We start from the raw sequence: 23083 nt of genomic DNA, 5'->3' as shown, positions 1-23083 counted from the left end.
TTGAGAACGTCGTGTTTACCGCTGTCTCAACTAGGCTGTTTCCAATGCTACACCCTCCCGGCGGAAGGACCGTAGAGCAGACACGCGCGCCGACCCGCTGCGGAGGGCGGGCCGACACGTCGACAGAACAGCCAGACTGGAAGTCATCTGAATTACTGGCAGTGCTGACGTCATCGGGAGTTTAATAACGCCAGTGCTGTTCTTCACTGCCCTCCAATCACAGGTCTATGTCTTATTTACCTTTCTCTTCCTTTTGTACGTAAGCACATGTACTGGATTAAGTAGTGCACATCAATGTCCATACAATAAATAAAATAATACGTAATGTGCATTTTTCAGTAAGCTTTTATTCGCATTGAGGTGATTAGGCAAAAATAGGTCTTATACACAACAGAAAAGACAAACCTAGTTTTCTGAAAATGCATAAAAGCTCCCTATAGTAATCATGTTTAACACTTTTATGTAACTAATCCCCTTTAAATGACACATTTCTCTTCTATATATTAGCTGTGCATAACCTACATAACACCTGCAGCAGGCTGGTTGTTTTTTTCTTTTTGAAATAACCAGTAACTTATAAAAATGTACATTTTGGCAAAAACACACGTTTTCTTAAAGGGACCGATGTGTTGAGGATTTTTGTCAAAAAAAGAAATCAATAGTATTTCTAGCAGTATAAAGGAAATCAATAATAAATGTATTTATACAATGTGATGTCATGGGTTGATTTCTTTGCATCATAGTCCACACAATCGCAAACAAACACACACACAGACACACACACACACACATCCTTTCTGTCTGTCCCTGTGACATCTCTCTACCTTGCTCGGTGCTCAGAAGGAGCACTCTCCTTAATTGCATCCCCCAGCCTATTGATTATCTTAATGGTGTTCCATGACACACAAGTGGAGCTTCGGTGTGTCTACACCAGCGCATCAAGGTCACATGCAGCTTCTAGGCAGGAAAATGGAGCCTCTATATGTACATTCACCATCAGTGGCCCTGCTTTACATCATCAAAAGCAGCTTTGATGATTGAATGCTGCCTCTTTTTTTTTTTTCTTTTTTATGTAAACTTTACATTAGAGCAAGTACAGTCCAGGTAGCTTCCCTCTAATCCTCTACAAACATCTTCTCTACAAGATTAATAATCTTATTTGCTTTCCTCACTTTTCTGTCACTGTTTTCATTTCCTTCCATCACGGTGGACATTCCTTGTTTACTTCAAAGAAAGTGCACAAAATTGCAGAATGCCGCTGCTGTGTTCTGGCATTTGTTAAAGTACCATGCCAGTCATCTTACCTTACCTGGCAGCGAGCTGTGAGCCTCAAACTGCATTTAGAATGACATTTGCATCTCCCCGTGTTAAAAAAGCCAGTCATTAAACTGTCATATTGCTCTTCAGTCCCTAATTCTTCTGTCTGCAATTACCTTTAATGGGGCCGTGCGAGTGTACTAGGATGAGCCGTAACCATGGCAACGCCATTGTTTCTTTTCCTCTCCTTTGTGCAGAAGTGCGCTTTGTTAAACTTTTAAAAAACATATATATATGACGCAGTGGATAAATACAGTGTTTTCAAGCATGCAGTGTAAAAAATAAATCACAGCAACGTTTGCGATCCACATTTTTGTTGTCGACTTTTAGAATCTCATTGTGTTATGGCTAAAATAAGGGACCTTTTAAGGATCCTTGAGTCGTAAGAGATACATACAGTAGTATAGTATAACTTAAAAACTCAGTTGTTTGTAATGATTGTCACAATAGTTTTGTCATTTACTTGGGGATAATTCATGCTTCTTTACACATCCATTTTCAGTACTTTACATTTGTAATTTACATTACAGAACATTGACAACAAACAAGCTCACATTTTACAATAAGGCATAAACCCTGCTTCAGCACTTTTGCCCTAACGCATTGTGAATTATAAGAGGCATTGTTCTCTATTTCCTCCTGCCGTCTTACTTTTTTGTCTATGTTATAATTGCTTTATTTTTACACGTTGCGTCACTGAAACCATCAAGCACCAGAAAAAAGTTCATTTAGAAACATTAGTAATGCGACTTAAATAATTTTCCTTGAATGATTCTAAAATACACCCACCATACACATACCATTTTTAATTTTGTGGCAGATTGGTGTAAATCTTGCCAACTTCCTGTTACCATATCATATATTATAATGTACTTCTTAACAGCAAAGACTATTTATACACGTTTGTACTTCTCAATTAATCAAACCAACTACAAATATTCTAAACATGTCTAAGCTATCAGCCTGCATCACGTTTTAAAAGCTTGCTCTGTTTTTGTTATGTTTATCTCACTTATATGCCAAAAAGTTGCAAATATGAAAGTCATACGTATTGGGTACAGTAAAAAGAGACAAGAAAACACGGATATCACTTGGATTGTGATCAAGTCTACAGAGTCCCCACGACTAATATTGTGTCCTTGTGTTTAGAATTATTTATCAAGACATCATTCCTTTCTTCATCTTCAAAACTTTCTCTACAGAGCTGGGAGGCTCATTCCCTTTGTGCCTTCTGAAGGCGATCTGGCTCCACCATGACCAGCTGAGAGTCCTCGGTCACCTGCAACAGCTCCTCCATCCCTGGGCTGTCTACATTCACCAGCTCCCCTTCTTCCACGTCCACGTGCACGCCAAGGCCGTTCTCCTCTCCCTCTGGTTGGCCCTCCGTGTCAGCCACCTCCACCATCTCTGTGTTCTCCACAACCTCCTCCTCCCCTTCTCGGATCTTCTTCACATGGAAGGTGAAGGGGGGCACGCGGTACACAGAGGTCTTCGAGCGGGCATAGACAGTGTGGTCAGGGGTTAGGGACTTCCTCACCTTGTCTTTGGAGCTCTTCATCTTCGCCCTGCGCTCCTGGTTGGGGGTGACGCGGGTCCCAAGTTTGCCAATCTTCTTCTCCAGGTTGTGTTTGGTTTTCTCCAGATTGTCTCTGGTTTTTTGCCTCGTCTTTTCTAGGTTCTCACGGGTTTTCTGTCTGGTCTTCTCCAAGTTCTCCTTTGTCTTAAGTTTGGTCTTCTCCATATTCTCTTTGGAAAAGGCTTTCTTTATGTTGTCCACTTGCTGCTTGGTGGAGCGTTGGAGGCGCTTGGTACGAGACTCTTCAATGATCTCCTCAATCTCTACCTCCTCATCTGAATTGAGATTGGCTGGAGGGCCTTCCTGTCCCTCCTCAGGTATCTGCTGAAGACCTTCCACTGCATTACCTTCAACAACTGTCTCCCCTGTCTTGGTTTTTGATGCCTTTGGTGCCTTTACTTGGTCCTGCAAATTAAGATAAGAAAAACAGAAGACTCTTGAGTCACAACAGCACTGCAACACGGCACAGCAACATTTTCACTTTGACATTTACTACGAAAATTAGCAGACATGATGGTTCACTGATAGCACTGTTACAATTCATGTAAATCATGGCATTTCATTTCATATGTCATGTGAAAATTATCAGCGTCAGACAGGGAAGTCTGTGGCCTTTGGCTGAAAATGAGATTGAATATGAGTGTGTGACTTCACAGCTTTATGTTCAGGTGGTACAGACTGCCATCTAGTGGTGTTAATTATATATCAAAAACCACATGCCAATAGAGTTACATCAAGTTATTGTACAAAGGCAAGTCTTAAAAACACAAGAACATGGACTGGTGTGCATTTAATGACACAACAATACACACATTAATCAATTGCAGCTCTACAAACATATCAGAAGAAAAACCAAGAATGCATTCCGTAAAATCTGTAATCAACACACTAATTCAAGGCCCTTTTCTGTCCAAGCTAACAGTTAAAAAAGGACAATGCTCAAGTTTTTTTACAGATAAATGTCTGAATGTCCTGTATGTTTTAATAGGATTTCCATGACAGATTCCCATGTCCTTACTTGTTCATGCAGCAACTACAGTGTATTTCCATGTTGTTTGGCAGTGCACCAGATCTGCACCTGTGTGGATACCAGATATCCACATAGTTTGAAGCATGTTAATGTAAATAATGTGATCCCGCTGCGACAACCCTAGAGAGATTAATGGTCCAATTCTGCTGCACCGCAGTGCCACAGCTCACTTCTTCTCTTTGGATTTGTTTAGTTGGGTAGAAGTGGAGTTAAATTATCGCTTATCAACCAATTAATTCGTCCAGTACATTCATCTTTTTCTTGATTCTTGGTCTCTTCTCCTTCTCTTTGGATTTCATCCTTGCTCCAACTGCATCTTGACTTTGAGGACACAGCAGTGTTTTTTTATGTATGTATTTTATGAGAAATATGAGTTCAATTCATTCCAACCTCAGATGTCTGTGCTGTCATACAGTATAAAGCACTGGATTTCTATGAAAGCAAATGTTACTGATCATTGATTTATTCATTTAAAATTGTCAACATTTATACTTGAAGCATCACCAGCTCATTTATGTAAATACCTTCATCTGTTCAAAAAAGCAAACATGTTTACCAGCAAACGCTAACCTGTCAGTCCAATCACCATCGTCGCGTCAACAGCTTTAATTAATGCATCACCTCTAACACGAGCATCCTCAGGATCTCATTTAATTTCAGGTGTAATCACTCTCGTCTGCCTCGCTGTCACGTCACATTAAATCACTTCTGGTTCCATTTATTTTATGGCTGCATGCACCACCACATCACCTCCCCCTCTCCTCCCATGACATAACAGACATGGACCGAAGCCTCATCTATGGTAACATGGCTACAGAAACAGCGCAAATACAGTGTTTAATGCAGTTAAGGGTCCAGTATGTAATACTGTATTTAGGAGGGTTTAATAGCAGAAACTGAATACACTATCCACCAGTATGTATGTATAAGTGTATAATAAACTTTCTGAATGTACTTTAGGAAAGGGACTTGCTATCTGAGGTCACCATCGTGCACAGATGTGTCCTCGGTGTTTTGAAGCAGAAGCTTACTACTCGGACAAAGAAGAGCAGCTCTGCCTGCATAAATCTGGTGTATAATCAAACAAAGGAAAGTGGAAAGAGCTGTGAACAGGTGTTTACATCTTGTCTGGTCAGCGAAGGCCACCGTGGTTCCCTGAAGTGCTTGGGGAAAAGGAACGGAGAGTGTAAGAGTCCTCCATTTGTTGCACTCTACAGTCTCACCATTAGATGTCACTAATTATTACACGCTGTTCCAATGTCCAGCATGTAATAATGTAATAATTAGTTACAACGTTTCCACTTCCATTTGTATTTCCCTTCCCTCCCACCTACAATATTACCTTATAAGAGTTCTGACTCCTGATTGGATAAAGCATTGTAGATTTACTATCAGACATGAGACTGAGAGACCTACAGTGTGTCACTGATCAATCACTTTTAGTGCCAACTGTCTTCATTCTGAGAGATTTAATACATAGTTTAAAGCAGTGTTTTTCAACCTTTTTTGAGGCATGACACATATTTAGATTGAGATTAAAGTATTTTATTGGTAAATTGTATTGTAGATTCACATGATAGTATTTTTTACATGGTGTATGTATTCGACAGCTGCAGTGAAGACAGACATGAACTTGCTGGTAAAAAGAGAAGGGAAATGACCTGCAGTAAACCACGATTCAAACCAGGACTTTACTACTCACAACTATTGTATCCATGTGCAAAAGTTACGATAATAAATAAAAAGAGTGTTTTTTTGTTATGTTAAATCATCAGTATTTATAAAAAATTACTTTAATCATGACATCTGACTTGATCGGACATCTGTCAGAGCACATTCGAGGGGGTGAAACTGCACTTCACATCCTGCCATATGGACATTGCCTCCTTATCTGGTGCCGTGTATGGTCCGGCTCTGGTCAACCCACTCTGTATAGGTTTATTTTGGGCTGGCCTTTCCCTCTCTCTGGATTCCATCAAACATTCTCTGGCGAACAGCCACAGCAGCATTCAGCCCCTAGTGACACCCACCACCACCACCTCCACATGGCACCATCCCCTCCCCACATAGCAACAGATAAACACAACGCTCTGTCACCATGACAACCACCTCCTCATGTTGTCTCAGGTGGGCGGGGAAGTTTAGCGGGATAAACAGCTGACAACAATATATACGGACATGAGGCCGCCAGTTGTTGTGAGTGCATTACAATTAAACTTGGAGTGGATTCTGCACCTGCTCTGCAGATAAGAGAAAAGCAAGGCAGTGCTTTATTAATAAAATAACGGGATAATGTCAGTGAGCACATGACTCATTTGCACAAGAATATCCACAGGTTTAGTCTGGAATATAACATATACTTTACAGGTCCAGTGAGTACGGATCAGTGAAATCTAATGGTGAGGATGCACAATGCACATCATGGAACTATGGAGAGGATGTGACTGTTGAGCAATCCGGACCTTTCGAGATCAAGCTACAACAGTAAACATGTGCACACCCACCCAGTGATATAAAAGTACATGAAAAACATAAACCGTGTGCACTGTAAATAGCTGTTCATATGATCTCATGTGTCCCTGGCAAAAGCTTGTTTTCATCTGTGGGGTGTAAATCTGGCCACTGGGCTAAAAGTGAAAGTCAACGCGTAACGCTTACGCTTTAAAAATACATCTGTATACAAGCGCGTCTCTTGTGCTGCTGTAGAAAGTGAAGCAAAACACGCGAGTATGGGCACCATCATGTGTACACCCTCCCTGACACGAAGCAGTGAATTCATATAAACAAGGACATTTTGAACTATATTCCAGCCTAGTGTTTGTATAGTAGTGTATATTACTTATACACTAACACCAATATCTGCAAAAGTGGTTTTTGGTCACGTTTAAATCCATTATTAGGCTTTTCATGGCTCATGGGAACCACAACCAAAAAGAGAGTTGTTGCTATTTCCAACACTTGGTGATTTACATTCTTAAAACTTGACTCAGTCGTTTTGTTTCTGCGGAAATTGTGATCATATCGTCAAATAATGTTTGGGTTTCTCTGCCTGATTGCAAACCAAGAGAAACCCAAGGAAGGAGATGGCAAGTCCATTAGTGTGCCTGTGTTACCTTCCTCTCTCCTCCCAGTGAGGAGCAGTGGAGAGGTTGGAACACTCTGTGTGTGTATGTACTGTATGTGTGTGTGTGCGTGTTTTCTCCTCACTGAGATGGAGGTCTGTTGCTAATCACCCTGGCATGAATCATACCTCATGGAGAAGCTGGCTAAAGTTAGTGGGGAGCCTCTCTGTCGCTCCCTTTGTTCTATTTGCACCAACTGTCTTCCGGGAAGGGAGGAACAACAACACAACAGATGCAATTAAAAAAAGTCTGAGGACTGAGGAGACTGAGGACACATTGTGGTACACAGCGATGAGGTATAAGTGAGATGTTCATTTAAAAAAGGGAAAAAGACACTCTATTTCTTGAAAATGCACACATGGGTTTGTGTCACGGTTTACTTAATTGGGTCACGATGGTTTATCATCTTTAAAAAGTGGGTCCTTAAAAATAGTTTAGTCAGTGTGTAGGATTTTGTGACATTTAGGGATGAAGTTACATATTGAAACCAAATGAAAACATATTTGCTTTGAATTAGAAACTTGAGATGAGTCGATACGATACGCAGTATCAATATCGGTCTGGTCAAAATCACTGGATCGGCTATCAGGGCAGATAAAAATGTACAGCAATTTAGTCAATTGAGTCATGTTGTGGGCTTTTTTATTTCTTCTTTATGGAGTATTACGTTTTTCAAATACCTATAAAGGTCCAGCACAAATGTGTTTTTAACAGCTTCATCATTTACAGTAACATGGACTGATATCAGTATCTGTACATACTCATATACTTTCATAATGCATATAGACATTAACAGTGCTCTGTGGGACAAGTGTGTTATCTGTACTTAGTTCTGAGTGGACTGGGTGTAGGATCTACAGCTGATAATAAATGAATTAAAACATAGTTATAAAAATTACATTGAAATTCTATTATATCCCCTTTTGATCCTACACACCAGGCCCTTAAAATATAAACCGAGCAGCAACAAGTGATTTCTGTAGCTACAGTTGTGATTCCACTCCATAGTACATTATAAATAAAAAATTAGAATAGGTTTTATGCATTCTTTTCTTTTCCCAGATTATTCCAATCATAATTGATGTTGGCAGCCGTTTTGAAATATAACAAGGTTATTTCTTTTGGATAATAAATCCGTGTGCACTAACGTTCACAGTCCCGGGCGCACGCAGACGAGGCACGCACCGCTCCCTCAGAGGCATCGTGATGAAAGGTTCTCCGCGTGAGTCACAGGAGCAGCTGTCGGATCGTGTCCGCTCTGTGCAGCTGTGCACCGAGCTTTCACAAAGAGTTATACCACTGACCCGTGTGCCACTCAGGACAGGGCAAGGCCAAAATGAGAGAGTGGAATGAAATGAAGGTGAAGGTTTGCATGTTAGAGCCCCTGTACAGGCCTGAATCATGATGCTGTCATCTTTTAAAGAGACCCCGCAGAGTTGCAGGCTAAAATAAGGATGCTAATGTACTCTGGTAATGACAGTGATATTGATTCCTCCCATACTCTCCAAACAATTCACAGACGACTGTAAGCAGCCGCCTGCTACCAAAGACGGTGCAGAATCTGTTTCCGAAGCCCTGGTATCCCGTTTATAACAATCTGCTCTGCTGGGCACATGTTTTAAGCGCCGTATTCAAACTTTCTGAGAGACAATTTCATTTCTGCACCTAGACACGGCTCTATTTTGAGACAAGAGACTTTGACCAGTCACAGGGCAGTTTGGTGACAGAGAGGGCGCTCCTACTGGCTGTTCAGCACGTTGAGCAACGGCATATGCTGCACAGGAACCTAAAAACTAGCGTGACCAGATTGTATAAAAGAAGGGATGTATTCTTTTCTGAAAACAAATCCCATGAAATAGGATGAGAGTAGCACTTCTTCATCTTCTTTCAGCTTCTCCCTTCTCCATCTTGTCCCGTCCTTTGTGTCCTCTTCTGTTACACCCACTGTCCTCCTTCACAACGTCCATGAACCTTCTCCTTGTTCTTCCTCCTTTTCCTCCATCTTCCGCATCCTTTGTCCAATAAAATCACTATCCCTCCTCTGCACGTGACCAATCCATCTCAACCTTGACTCTCTTTATTTTACAAACCGTTGAACCTGAGCTGTCCCTGGATTATATACTCATTTCTAATTCTATCCATACTGGTCACTCCCAACGAGAATCTCAGCATCTTTAGCTCTGCTGGTTCCAAAAAATGAACTCTGGAAGTCTATGTGAAAATGGGTTAACTGTCTCAATCACTAGTTACAGCTCTTCTTCAATAGAACACAATGTCAATTTTGTAAATGAGTACATATAGAGTACATAGACGCCAGTGTGATTGACAGCTGGTATGCAATAGAGCGCGTAGAAGACGGAGCTGCACAAAGAGATCGCAAAAGAGTTAATGAGATAATATTTTGAGGATGAGACTTAGCAATCCATTACTACTTTAGCAATCCCGCCTACTGCAGCTTTAAGTGTCCAGTGGGTGATGGAAACATTACCAACCACTCTTGCAGTCTATGGGCTGATTCATTCAGAGAGAGAAAGCCTGTTTGTACACCAAATAGCCACCGTGGTAATATAACATTAAGTGCACACCACAGGAAGGGAGTTCCCTGGTTTCACCGTCACAGTGATTTGTGATTTCACACACAGGACCCTAAAGGGAAAAGCCCTTCTCCACTGCTCACTCTCTCCTCATCCACGGCTCTTACACCACAGGAATCCCTGGGTCAATGATAGAAAGTGTACTTTTCCATTTACATCCCTGCATGAAGTGACAGCACTGGAATAATATTACACACAGTTGCCACAGTCCTTTTTCTCTCTAACAATGACACCCATATTTACACAAAGGAAGATTTAGTTAAGTTTAAGTAAAATCTTCCAATCATGTGTTCGTAAGACACAAACAGGTGCATAACTCTTAATATACTAATAACAGTACCATAAATACAAATTATAATGTGATGTGTGGTTAGATGAAGTGAGGGCATGCGTTGCCAATGACAACAGCACTGGGCCCAGCTTTAGGAAATTAAAACTACTGAGTTCCTTCAGACTAAGACTCTGCCAGGGGTTAATAACACCTGGTATTCAGGAGGACGGCATGAGGCCAATCCCATACACTGCTCTGCTTTGTTCTGAATTCAGCTGTTTGTGTGTGTGGGTCTGAAAAAATGCAGTGGAAAAACTGACACACGCAGAAGCCTTTATTCTTGCCGTCTTTCAGTTTCAGAAGTGTAAATATTTTCGCTGTAAAACAACACCGTGAATCAACTTGTGCTACTTTGCCGTTGTCAGTTTTTTGCTTGAAAAATTGATGGAAATAAAGATTAAAAAACATCTTTTGATCCAATCAGACATAATTGATCAAATACTGCTTTAAAATTAGATTTTACTTAAATGATTTATGTATACTGAAGAAGTTCTTCTTTAAAAGTAGTTGAATAAGAGGCTTAAAACTAATATTTTGGTAATTTAAGATACCTTTTGACATTATTTCATACATTGGTATAATTTAATTTGTGTTTATTTGTGCCCACAGAGTGGCGCACTCTCTGTCAGAGCCTATAACTCAGCAGCCAGTGCCAAGAGCAGCAGCAACAGCAGGACCAAACTTTAGTTTCACACGCAATGTGTTGGGTTACAGAAATAACAGTAAGTTATATTTAACGGAAAAGTATTGACACTCCTTTAACTGCAACTTGTTGTAATTATATTGACAGACTATCTTAAGAGAGGTCTCTGAGGTTATGTCCACATTCATGCACCTAAAAACTAACCAACACGTGGAAATGTAGTCCCACAAAGAGAATTTTGTATCGTGCAATCACTCCGTCAATCAGTGCTGCTGATTTCTCAGTTCGGAACGACTCAATGAAACGAGACACTACGCCATTCCACTGCATGCTGCCGGGATATTTATAATCAAAAGCAACATAGTGGTTTCCTTTAATACAGTGCACCGATTGAGATAAATGGTCCGAGTGTTTTTATCGTCGATGGAGGGAGTGTCAACAATTTATTTAGAATCAGCAGCTTCCAGAGAGTTGTGATGTGGAATGAGGACACATTGCTGTTTGCCAGCCAAGAAGCCTGCATGAAAACTACAACCATTCAAATCTGGGGCGTGTGATGGGTGTTCCAGCTGGTAGATCCTGTCTGCTCGTGTGGGATGGGGATGTTCTGTGAGATGAGAAGGCAGCTGTGGTGTGAGATCAGGCGAGAGGGAACCAGAAGGTAGTTTGAATGTGATCAGAGTGACTTTGGGTGTCTTCATGTGGACATGGAGAAGGAGCTTCAAGGAGAACAACTGGACTGGAGTGTTCAAGTCTCCAAAGAGGAGTCTGAGACTTGAGTCTGGTTACAATAAGTCAAAAACTTGTTTAAATATGTTTTCCACCAGTTTTTTACAACGTGGACCAGCACTCAACAGACCAAAATGTACTCAAATGCTCTGCTTAGAGCTGACATACAGGTAAAAACAAGAAAAACAACATTAACACATTAAACACAAAGTACACTATTTCAAAGAAGTAATTTAACAGTAACTGTATTTAAGTGTAAAATCAGTGTACACAAAATGTATGGTTTTGAACATCTTCTTAGGCAACATAATGCTATAGACTGTAAACACACAGACCTGTGCTTTCACATACAGCTCTACAAAAGCAATATCTCTATATGCCAAAGCTTCTGTCAGCAAATACTTATAAAAGATATGTTAAGTACGCTTTATATTCGGAAGAACTTCTCCAGGATTCATCAACACTTAATTCAATCTGGAGCCAGGATTCCTCAAAGAGGTGGTCCTCATCAACCACGAACAAGGAATGAAGGCAGCAACAGATACGGAGTGAGCTAAAGTACCTTTAATATAGCCTGATACAGGAAGTTAGAATGCAATTAATACACTTGTCCAAGTCTGGTTTGTGTATCCTGAAAGTCATAAAGGCTTGAGTGCGACAACACCACTGTGGCTATAGATACATATTGTATTGATAGTAACTTACTCTCAGCCATTTTATTTTGTTCATATTCTAAAATAATAAAGGTGAAATAATGCAAATAAAGCAAAGCCATTGTGAATCAGTTCATTTTTGTCAAAAAGCTGGACTGCAGTTTAACTCTTACATGTGCAGTGTTGCCACGTGTTCAAACAGCAGGGATCCTCTTTCAGCTGTGCAAGCGCCATGGGAAATTCACATCATATGTCAGCCATACATGCACGCAACGCCACATAGTGTTGGAGACTAGATTTGGAAACGCAGGTCAATGAGGAGAAAGTGCTGAATCTGTAGTCTGAAGTGTCACCGTTATACAAAGACACAGTCCAGTTTTGCCGACCCTTTCTGACCTGTTTAAAAATGCTTGTTCTTTTCTGAGTAAAGTGAAGTAAGGTTTTATAACCATATCAGCTTAAAAATGATCTAATCAGTAAAGAAAACTATGGAAGAGGATGTTGGCAGCTACAGCTACAAGGTTTTAAAGTGAAGACTATATTATGTGTTTTCATAATAGGGTGAACTTACTCAATTCTTGTTCTTTGTACCAAAGAATATTTAGTTGATGTTGGTGAATTCTGCTTAAACTAAAGAGAGGAAGAGACACGCAGAGGAAAGCCAACGTGTGGATATTACGGTCATTTCACTCATGCTGTTGCCGGCGAATCAGCATCAAAAAGTGGGGAAAAAGCCTGTAGTCTCCATTTTTTGAGACAAAAACTCTACTCGTTTTATTTTAAATATGTTTTATACTGTTTGAATTTAAAATTGAACACGCAAAATCTGGTGTTCATGTACAAGTAAACTAAAGACTTTTTCTTTTTCTTCATTTATATTGTTAATACCATGTAAAAGATGGACATTTTGAGGCTTAGGTGGTAAAGGGTTAAAAACCACAATCACCCACTTTCAGATTTCCAAATTAATCTACAATTGTCTGACATTTATTACAAAGTTCAGGGTGGGTATCTTCATAATATAAATTTGCCCAACAGGCTATAATCTGATAATATAAAAGTACACATCAGTATGGACAATATTCTTCCAAAGCTCTTTATTCTAATCAAAGATAGCATCATTGACAAGACCAGAGGACCCAAATCGGCCACGGTGGCTCGCAAACACATTACTGAACAGTACTGGCTCGACATAGCCGCTGACATGCAATAGTGAAATGTGGAGCCTCCCAGATATCTTTCCAGTCACCAGGTGAAAGAGGAGTGCAGCCGCGGAGAAAGACTCCGAGGAGACACGGTTACTGTACAAGTACTGTAGCAAATACTGAATGAGCTGTGCCCTTAGTTATGGATTAGAGTTGTAAGACAGTGGCAGCGACAGGGTGAAGAGAAACTGAGAAGAGGGGAGGAGAACAAGTGGGCATGTTTGCACGGAGATGCCAGCAGGATGAATCACAACACTAATTTGGTGCCGTTCTGGTGCTGCTCGGTTTTCTTACTCCTGACTGCAGTGGGTTTGGCCGAGTGATCCGTCTCTGTAATGAGGTTGAGATCTGATTTATGTCTGGAAACAGATATTAAGTCAAGGCGTGGTGGAATCACTGCATCTGCAGTGGAAGTGAGTTAGAACACAGTCTGGGTCTTAGCTACCAAAGCAAATTGGGTCGAGGCCGGCTGGCTGGTTGTTGGCCGCAACCTGAGCTGTGGAAGGTCTGTGAAGTCGGCGTGGAATAAGTAGACTGTAAGTGAGAAGTCTTACAGCTCCCTGATAGAGTTGACCACATGACTGTGTCGCTGCCCTTGAACTGTGGCCAAACACGCTGACTCCAGACACAGAACAGCACTGTCTCACACTATCTCACATACAGCAAACTGGACTCATTTAAATAGTCCAACTGATAATGTGCAAGAGGAAACACACGCCTGACCTTTAATTCTTATGGCTTAGGCTCAGCTTAACGTATATGACATTAAATCATGTAAGGAAAACTGACCCTGTGTTACCCTAATTACAGATCATGAGATGTGTTCATCTATAAATTGATTAATCTGCAGATTATAAACTCACTCATGTGTCACCCACGCTATAAAACAATGAAATATTTCTAGTTTTCTGGCAGACCATGGCCAAAAGGAAAGGAATTGGGCTTTAACCGGAAGGACACTGGTTCAATCCCGGGACGGGGCGCCCCCAAGCAAGGCACCCAGTGCTGCTCCCAGCACACACCAGTAGTGTGTGTTCACTACTGGTGTGTAATAATGGGTTAAAATTTGTGAATGGGTACAGAAAAATTTTAAAATAAAACTTAAATATTTGAAAAAAAGGATTATAAGAAAATCAACTAACTGAATTAATTATTTGCAGTTCTTGATACTAAGATTAATACATTTTCAGGGGGTTAGGTTTAGGTTTTTAGCTAGTTTCATTGCTGTGTGTTGAGCAAGTGCAACAACGTATTCCTTAATTCTGACTTTGGTTCAAATTATTAATTCCTGATTTGATAAATGATTTTACATATTATCATTTAATTTGAAAATCTCAGTTGGAAAAAGAAAAAAAAATGACACCTGAATAAACCTCCTCGGGCCATAATAACTGATCAAATAATTGATTAGTTTGTCAATTAGGTTGAATTTGATTAGTTCACTGATTAATTAGATTCGATGAAGTAATCCAAAAGGACATTGACAAAGAAAATGAGTAACTTTTAATTATGCAAAACAAATCAAATTTGTTAATGTGTCAAGAAAAGCATAGTATCCTTCACTGTAATACAAAGCCACAGATGATTATATCACCACCATCAATCACCATAAAAGCCACCGTCTATAAAGCATTTCTGTTAACAGTCTCCATTAAGGTTCATTTCCTGACAAGTGTTGCTGTGAACAAACGCAGCAACAGGAAATGAGTCCTGCAAGGCTCAGCTAAAAAAAGTCTGTCAGTGTGAGACACATTTCTGACACAATGAGAATGATAACGTTTGATTCTCTTGAAAAGACAATTTCTCATTAAAAGGAGGAGGAGGATATGACTCAGGGTCAGGGAGGAAACTCTGACAGAGGGAGTGATTGCAGAGTCCGTTCCACAGTCAGTGGCGTGTTCATTTAAAACATCGCAAACATCGCAGCATCGCCACAGAGACACCAACCAGCTCTGGAGGGCTCATATCGAACACTTTTTAAATCCTCAACAACCACCACAAAAATGAGGTGGGTTCCGAGTGGGATCACAATGAAGTGGATTCATGAGAAAAACCACAGTAAACCATTGTTTCAGTCGTATCCAAACACACTGAGAAGTCTGTGTCATTTGGTGAAATGCAGCTGCGCACATCTGATATTTTAGTCTCACATTTTGGAGACAAACTCTGGAGTATATTTACTCTGGAGTGTGTTTATATCAGCATGCCTAAAATGTTTCCCCTCAGTATTTGACCCCACAAATTACTCTGAAATGGGCAATTTCACACTTTTACTTATTATAATTGGCAGCTGAAAGTTATTTTAATCATTGATGAATCTGTTGATTACGTTTGTTAAAAGATAATTTGAGGTTACTATGAGCAATTTACTGTGGCAAAGATATTCATATTTAGAAAGCTAAAATTATTAAAACGCTGTATTCATTGATCAATTGTTGCAAGGTTTTTCTTGCAGCTACACTGGACATGAGGATTATTTCTAGACTGTGGCATTGCCCACTTTCACTCAAGTAAAGGTTATGAATACTTCCCACACCCATGCTGATAACGTCTTCAGATCCACACCCTGCTGTTGCCGGGGGGATCCCGTCCGTCAACATCGTCGCAGGTTTAATTATAAAGCATCACTGTCAAAGTCTTTCCAACCAGAAATCCAGTCTGTACCCTATGTATGTGTGTGGCTATTCTCAGAGCACAGAGGCAGAACCTTAAAGCCAGTGTCAGTGTGGCAAAGCATGGTTCTACACAGCCGGAGTAATAATATGACAGTTTATCTCTCTCTCACACACACACACACACACAGGCTGCTATTGACCTTTAACCTCTAGATGCCTACCCCTAAATCTAACTCTCTTATTAGAATCATTCCATTTTAACCCTTTAACACATACACAGCAGAAAGTGGTTAAACCCGACTGAGAGCTGATTTGCAATGCTGCCAATAACTCAACAGCCAATATCTGTCAGTCAGTCAATTAAACCAGACACTGTGCGGCCATTGTCTGGCTGTAAATATAGACTGTGGGAGCCCAAAAAAAGCCACTGCAGCACTGGGGCTATACAGCTCTCCAGACGACTCTGTAAATGTGACGGTGACTGAGAGATAAGAGCATTTCAGTTGTAATACTACGGCCAGGAAGTGGTGTACAGCTGTTCTGTGCGAGTGGAAACACGAGATGAATTAGAAACTGAATACAAATGTGAGAGATCTGATGCATAAGAATTATTATGCATCCTCTACCAAGTGCACTATGTTTGTGCACTTTGGATAGGGTTGTCACTTTTGATTTGAAATTTCCACTGTAACGTTCGAGTCAAAAATATACAGCCAGCAAGAGCATCAGACTGCCTGAGGTCATTACCGAGTGGTCCAGCAGAGGGTGCTGTGAGCGCAGCTTGGCCTTAAGTGACGTTATGTACACGAGTAAACTAAACTATCCACCTGTGTGGACAATCACAACACCAACTCATACATATCAATCATATATAATGTTGTCACATTTGTGTGTGTGTGTGTGCAGGTGGCAGAATGTCTTCAAAGGAATATCTTGTCACATTATATTTGTTCTAACTTGTAAAAAGATGAGAGCAAGGCTCTTACCTTAAGTTAAAACGGCTACAAACACCAAACTATTCTTTTACCCTTAAACAAACATACTTATGGGTAACATATTCAATATCTGCCAAGAAAACCCTCCTAAATGTTACACACTGGACGTGAAGAAGATCTCGAAACAACGTCCACATCTGCAAAACTGTTGCTGATGCTGTTGATACGGGATACCTGAAACCTGTGTCCACCATACGCTGATTTTGAGTTGAAAAGTTTGAAAAGACATAAACTGCAGGAGGCACCTGCTTTAAACCGGTAATTTATTAAGGTCTGGTACGTGTCTATGATTGGATTTCTGCAAGATGCCGATAGTGTAACCTGCTCCCACACCAAACATCACAGGAGGGGGATGTGAAAATATCTGTGCCTGCCAATATAGACTCTGAAGTAAGCTCTCCTCACGCGAGGCTTGCAACTCCCAGATTCCTTGGCCGCTAATGTTTTTAAAGGAAAATCTTCACTCTTTGTCTTCTTCTGATCATTTCTGGCAGACTGCACACCGAGAGGTTCAATGCTGCCCTCTACAGGAAATAATATCCCCAACACAGTTCTTCTTCTACAATTATGATGAGCAAACTCTGACTATTTTTCCCCCCCCCTTGTGTGGTAATTTGGAAAATTCCAGATCACGGCACATGTAAACCTTTTTCACATATCAGATAAGATAAAACACAGCTGCTTCTGCATATTGTGAGTTGCAACAGCCAGACATGACAGCACGTCCTGCTAAAAAAAGGCTCGCTTGACAAGTCTCAAATGCACAGCGGTACTTAAACCTCTCAAGTGAATTCAAAGGCGTTCATTGACCAAACTGTATCTCGCAGAAAAGACTCTCCTTTCTTCCTAAAATGCACCAAAATGAAAACTTTTTTCATTCTTATTCAAAGGCTGAGTTGACACGTGGTTGTAAAGTGTGTCTTACTTCTGAGAAGTCATCATAATAAAAGTAAAATCTTCATCTTACATTGCTGCCGCCTGCCAACTATCTGTCCTCTGAGCACTCGAAGGTTCATGGGGCGTTGGTTGTGTCTCAAGTGGCCTCTAATGCCATGTATTTATTGGGCTTATATTTTTATTTACACCCACTAGTCTTTCTTTAGTTTCACTGGGTTCTCATGCAAGTCGTCCTGTGCAGTGGGAGAGGTCACTCACTACCTGCCTTCATTTTTCCCATGGAAGCCTCTGGTATTCTGGTACTCTGGTGAGAGAAGGAAAATGTTCGCCTCTGTTTTCCTTTTTTGAACAGAGCTGCAGTGTCTGATATGTCGCAAAAACTTTCAGGAAAAAGTGATCCGGACAGTTATGTCATGGAGACCACAGAGAGTTGGCAGTGTGTCGGGTACACCTATACGCTCACACAAACACAATAAATCCTACATCCAAGGCAGCTACGGTATTTCAGGCTGTGCTGAAACAACCTTTGCAGAGGTGCTGACTCGATTTAATGGTCATTCTGGAGGCTGCAGTTTGTGCTGCTGTTGAAAATGCACTGATTAATGCACATCAAATGTTTTTCTGTGTAATGCTGCTGCTCACATTCCAAAAAGGATAAGGGCTACTGCACAAGACATGGTCAAATTGTGCCAGAGTGACTTCTACTGTGAATGCGACTAAAGTAATTTCAAAATGATTGTCACATTTAATCATCATCAAATAAATATTACTTTCTATTTATTATATGATGAGAATATTGAGATATTTAAAAAAACAGGCTCACATGCACACACACCTGGTAGATGAGGACTTTGAAGTTGCGTCTCTTGAGCAGCTCACTCTCGTTGCTCTCCAGCTTCTTGATCTGGCCAGCCTGCTTCTCCAGGTTGCTGCGCACCATCTTGACATTGACACTGACTTTGCGTACCTTCTCCAGCATTTTATTGACCGTGTTGGTGGTGCCGACGTGGTTCTTCGTCAACTTGGACAGCTCCCCTTGGATGGATGACACGGACTTCTCCATGGCCTCCTGCCGGGCCTCGAGGCCCTGCTGGGTCTGCTGGATCTGGTCTACCACCCCGATAATCTTGTCTAGCAGAGAGAGAACCAAGACCCCGTTCATCTGGGCTTCACTCTTGCCCCCAGTGACCTGCACCAAGTCGGCATCCTCATCAGGGTCATCATCATCGAAGGCCGGCTCAGTGGCAGCAGCCACCAGAGCGACCTCGTCATCATCATCATAAGACACCTCTGCCAGAGCTGAGTGCTCCTTCTTGACACCTGTATCCGCCATGGCTGTCAACTCCAAATAAAAACCACTTGCACACTAACTACAGTTAAACACAAGTGAAAAACAACCTCAGCCACAATTATCACAAACTCAGGCCCCGGTGCTTTTCCCAATCTTCAGTCGACAACTTTCTCCTGCACTTGTTTGCCTCCACCTAGTCTACTTTTTACACTTTAACTTTCTCTTCACCCTCCGTCTCTCACTCTACCGTCTCTGTCTCTCTCTGCCTCTGCTCTGGGATGCCAGCCAGCCAAGGGGAGAAGGGCCTCTCACAGCTGAGGCATGTGTGCCCTGGCTCAAATGCCTCTGCTCCCTGTGAAACCACCCCTTCCCACACTTGCCCCCTCCTCTCATCCCCGGCTTCCCTTGCTGCTGGGGCTCCACCCAGTTGTGTCCTGAGGCACGGGGGGGGAACCAGACTCCACCTCATATGGTGACATGACAGCGAGCGCTGTTGCGGGGAGAGGTGAGGACAAGAGAGGGGCCGTCATCAGGTGATTCCTGAGCTCTAGTACCATCGAAAATACAAAACACCAACCTGACATGACAGTTTGATGTCCAGGTTCAAAGAAATACAAAAGGATGCAACGGGCAAAAGATTTACCTGTTCACAAAAACAAACACAGTGTTAGCTACAAACAATTTCACCACGATTTTCACTATGATGTTGCCATTGTACACTTCCACAAATACTGATCTTAAACCAAAATGATGTTACTTATTTATGTACATATCAGTGTAAGTGTTTTGTTTATGACATTCTGTCATTTTGAGGATAATATAATTTCCTGGTTATGAAACAACAAACATTATGGATTTTATTGTACTCCAAGTATTTCTGGAAGTGATAGATAAAATATTTACATTTCTCTTCTTTACTTCTTCTAATTTTGTGGCTGAAACATGGCATCCATCAGGGCTGTTTGATTACCCCATATTTATATATTCTCTCTACCCCACTGCTCATCAGTCACGTTAAAATAGCTCATTCCAAGGTAAATTTATCACAATCAGCCATGTTTTTAAAGGATCCATTGCTGTTCAGGTAATAGTCAGTCAATATACCAGTTAAAGACAAGGTTATTTATTTGGGGATCACAATTCTTAATAAACAGAATGGTCTAAAAACTCGATTACATGCAAGATTTGTTCCTAAAAGAAATAAGACTTTAATAATAATTTAATAATAATAATTATTATATTATAATAATAATAATAATAAGACTCTGTAAGCGAGTAAGGAGTCCTCCATTTGTTACAATCAGCCATCTCACTGTATGATGTCACTGAACCTTTAATTATTCTGGTATTGTTTGTTTTTTGTATTGCATTCAAAGATGCAATACATAGATGTAAAACAAATATACACATCTTGAAGTTCTCATCCTTGAATTAGAGTGTAGTTGTAATTGACTGTCAGATAATCTCTTACACACATATGACATCATATATTACACTTTCATATCACGGGGGATCAAAGGACAGGGGCATCACAATGTTCTCGAAAACTCCACTCAACAACGCAAGGACACGCACAAAGTAATGGATGATTAAAGAACTCATTCATGTAACATAATGGATGTCAATGTGTTGCACTAACGCACAAAGACAAGAAGTCATGTCTGTGAGTAGAAAGACGACGGACGCCTTGCCTCAAACTGAGGGTGACGGTGATTACGCAAAGCACAACACCACTAACAGCAGGTCCTGCACTTCCTCCAAACCGTGCTGTGGCTCGCACCGGCAACATGACTCGTGCTACGAAGACTCGATTGACTCGCTCAAAGGCAAGACCTCACAGAGCAAGTCATCAGACAGGGGGCAGAGGTCAAAACAAGGTCGGGCAAAGACGGGTAAAAAAAGTCTGGACAATCATCAAACTCCATATAAGCCCATGCAGACAAGGCTTGAGAATGACATACTGATGAACACCAAGGCCCTGAAGAGCCAGGTGTGGGACCTGCAACGGCAACTGTCTGAGGCACATAATGAGAACAAACTCCTGAAGCGTGTCCAGCATCGCTACATGGTGGCACTGAAGCACTTCGAAGACTCAGAGGACAACATCACTGAGACAATCACCAAGCACAGGAACGAGGTTCGGGCCCTGCGAGCACATCTCCATGACACCCGCAGGTGCAGGAATCACCTGTTGAAGAAGCTACGGGCCACAGAGTACGAGTTGCAGACCACAAAAAACTCCCTGCAGCATCTGCAGAAACTCAGCCAGGATCAAAGCCTGCTGGAGAAAGAGGAGCTCGTCCGCATGCTGGACAAAGCCACTGCCGAGCTCGAGGAGAAGGACAAGAGGATTCTGTACCTGGAGAGGGACTTTCAGCTGTGCAAAGACTCATTCAATCGCCAGTTAGCAAGTATGAAGAGAAAGCTCAGCCAGGCAAAAAGCTTTTCCACCGATCTACAGGAGCAGATTTGTCTGTTGACCAAGGAAAATGAAGAACACACAAAAAAGCTACAAGCACACAATATTTATTCCAATCGATTTGTGAAAGGAGCACCCAAAATAGACAAAGAAAACAAGGTGGTACAGACTCATGGGTTAATTCTTCTCCCCGTTTACCACTCTGAAATAAAGGTTTCTTCATATAAAGAGGAGTCTTTCGAAACAAAACATCAAGAAACCGCTAGTAATGTCATGTCAGAGGAGAGTTACCTGGAGGTTACAGATGTCAATATAGACAATTTCTCCTCAGAGTCAGAGGAGGAGTTATTCGAGCTATTCGAAGAGCCAGTAAGGTCAGATTTTGAGATATTAGAAGAGCCAGTAAAGTCAGAATCAGTGATATTCAAAGAGCCAGCAAAGTCAAAATCAGATATATTCGAAGAGCCAGTAAAGTCAGAATCTGAGATATTAGAAGAGCCATTGATGTTACCAGAAATGCAGAAAATAGAGGAACGTGAAAGCAATGAGACGTCTCTGAATACAACCCGGTCAAATAGACGAGAACACATGCAACCACAGAACCCACAAATCAAAAAGAGCCTTACCTTTCAAACCCCTCAGAGCCTGCTCAAACTAACCTGCTCGAGGCCTGAAAGGCACGGGTCCTCGTGAATGTACCTATCAATATTGTACGATATAGAAAATAGCAAACTATGCAGCAGTAACCTGAAGCCCTGTCGTGGTCATGTTGAACAACTAACGCGTCAAGATAGCATGATAGCAAAAATACTCCAAAAAATAATAGTTAAGGGAGACTTATTGTTGTTGACAAACGCTGTGGCCTCAACAGGACAATAAATATGACATTTTGTCAATTGTTGCAAGGTAATTCTATGGTTTATATTCCACATCACATGTTCTGAAATATACACTACACACACACACACACATCTGTGTTGGAGATTTTTTGTCGTCCCTTTTGTGCATTTCTCAGAACTACATGATCAACTACCAACTATAAGTGCTTTGGCATACTCATGCATTAGACCAGTGATTCTCAAACCTTTTAAACCAGTGCAGTACAATACAATACAGTATAGTGCAGAAAGATATGCCTGATAGTACTATACGATACTACACTATACTATCACATACCCTGGGTCTATACAATAGAACAGTATTTCTGATTTTCCTCCAGGTACCACCAGAGGAAGCTTGTGTACCACTAGTGCTACACGTACCACAGTTTGAGAACCATGGCATTAGATCACTGCATACCTTATACAAAATGCTTAATCTAGTTGAAATGCCCAGTACAGTTCAGTTTTTATGCATAGAATACTATACTATTCACTGCAGTATAATACAGTATAATATAGTATAATATGTATATATATATATATATATATGAATATATACACATATATAATACAGTATATACTATAGTACGATAATAATATAGTATAATATACTATGCATTAAATACTATAAACACTGTACAGTACAGTGCAGTACAGTGCAGTTTAGCACAGAAAGATATGCCTGACAGGACTGTACAATACTATACTACTAGCTATTATGAGTACAATAATAATAATAATAATAATAATTATTATTATTATTATTGTTGTTGTTGTTGTTGTTA

The 23083-nt window shown here is 40.9% G+C and overlaps 1 protein-coding gene across 1 annotated transcript; it reads right to left on the bottom strand.

Moving 5' to 3' along the window:
* Positions 1 to 327: 327 nt before the first annotated feature.
* Positions 328 to 19446, bottom strand: cavin1a (caveolae associated protein 1a). The gene is made up of 2 exons (XM_044051547.1): positions 18543 to 19446; positions 328 to 3298 (listed from the first exon to the last, which is right to left on the bottom strand). The coding sequence occupies exons 1-2, from the start codon at positions 19038 to 19040 to the stop codon at positions 2531 to 2533; spliced, it is 1266 nt and encodes a 421-aa protein (XP_043907482.1). The 5' UTR covers positions 19041 to 19446; the 3' UTR covers positions 328 to 2530.
* Positions 19447 to 23083: the final 3637 nt, after the last annotated feature.

The sequence above is a fragment of the Solea senegalensis genome, linkage group LG19 (assembly GCF_019176455.1).
Source record: "Solea senegalensis isolate Sse05_10M linkage group LG19, IFAPA_SoseM_1, whole genome shotgun sequence".
In the NCBI taxonomy this organism is placed as follows: Eukaryota; Metazoa; Chordata; class Actinopteri; order Pleuronectiformes; family Soleidae; genus Solea; species Solea senegalensis.
This window is presented reverse-complemented; position numbering and strand designations above follow the sequence as displayed.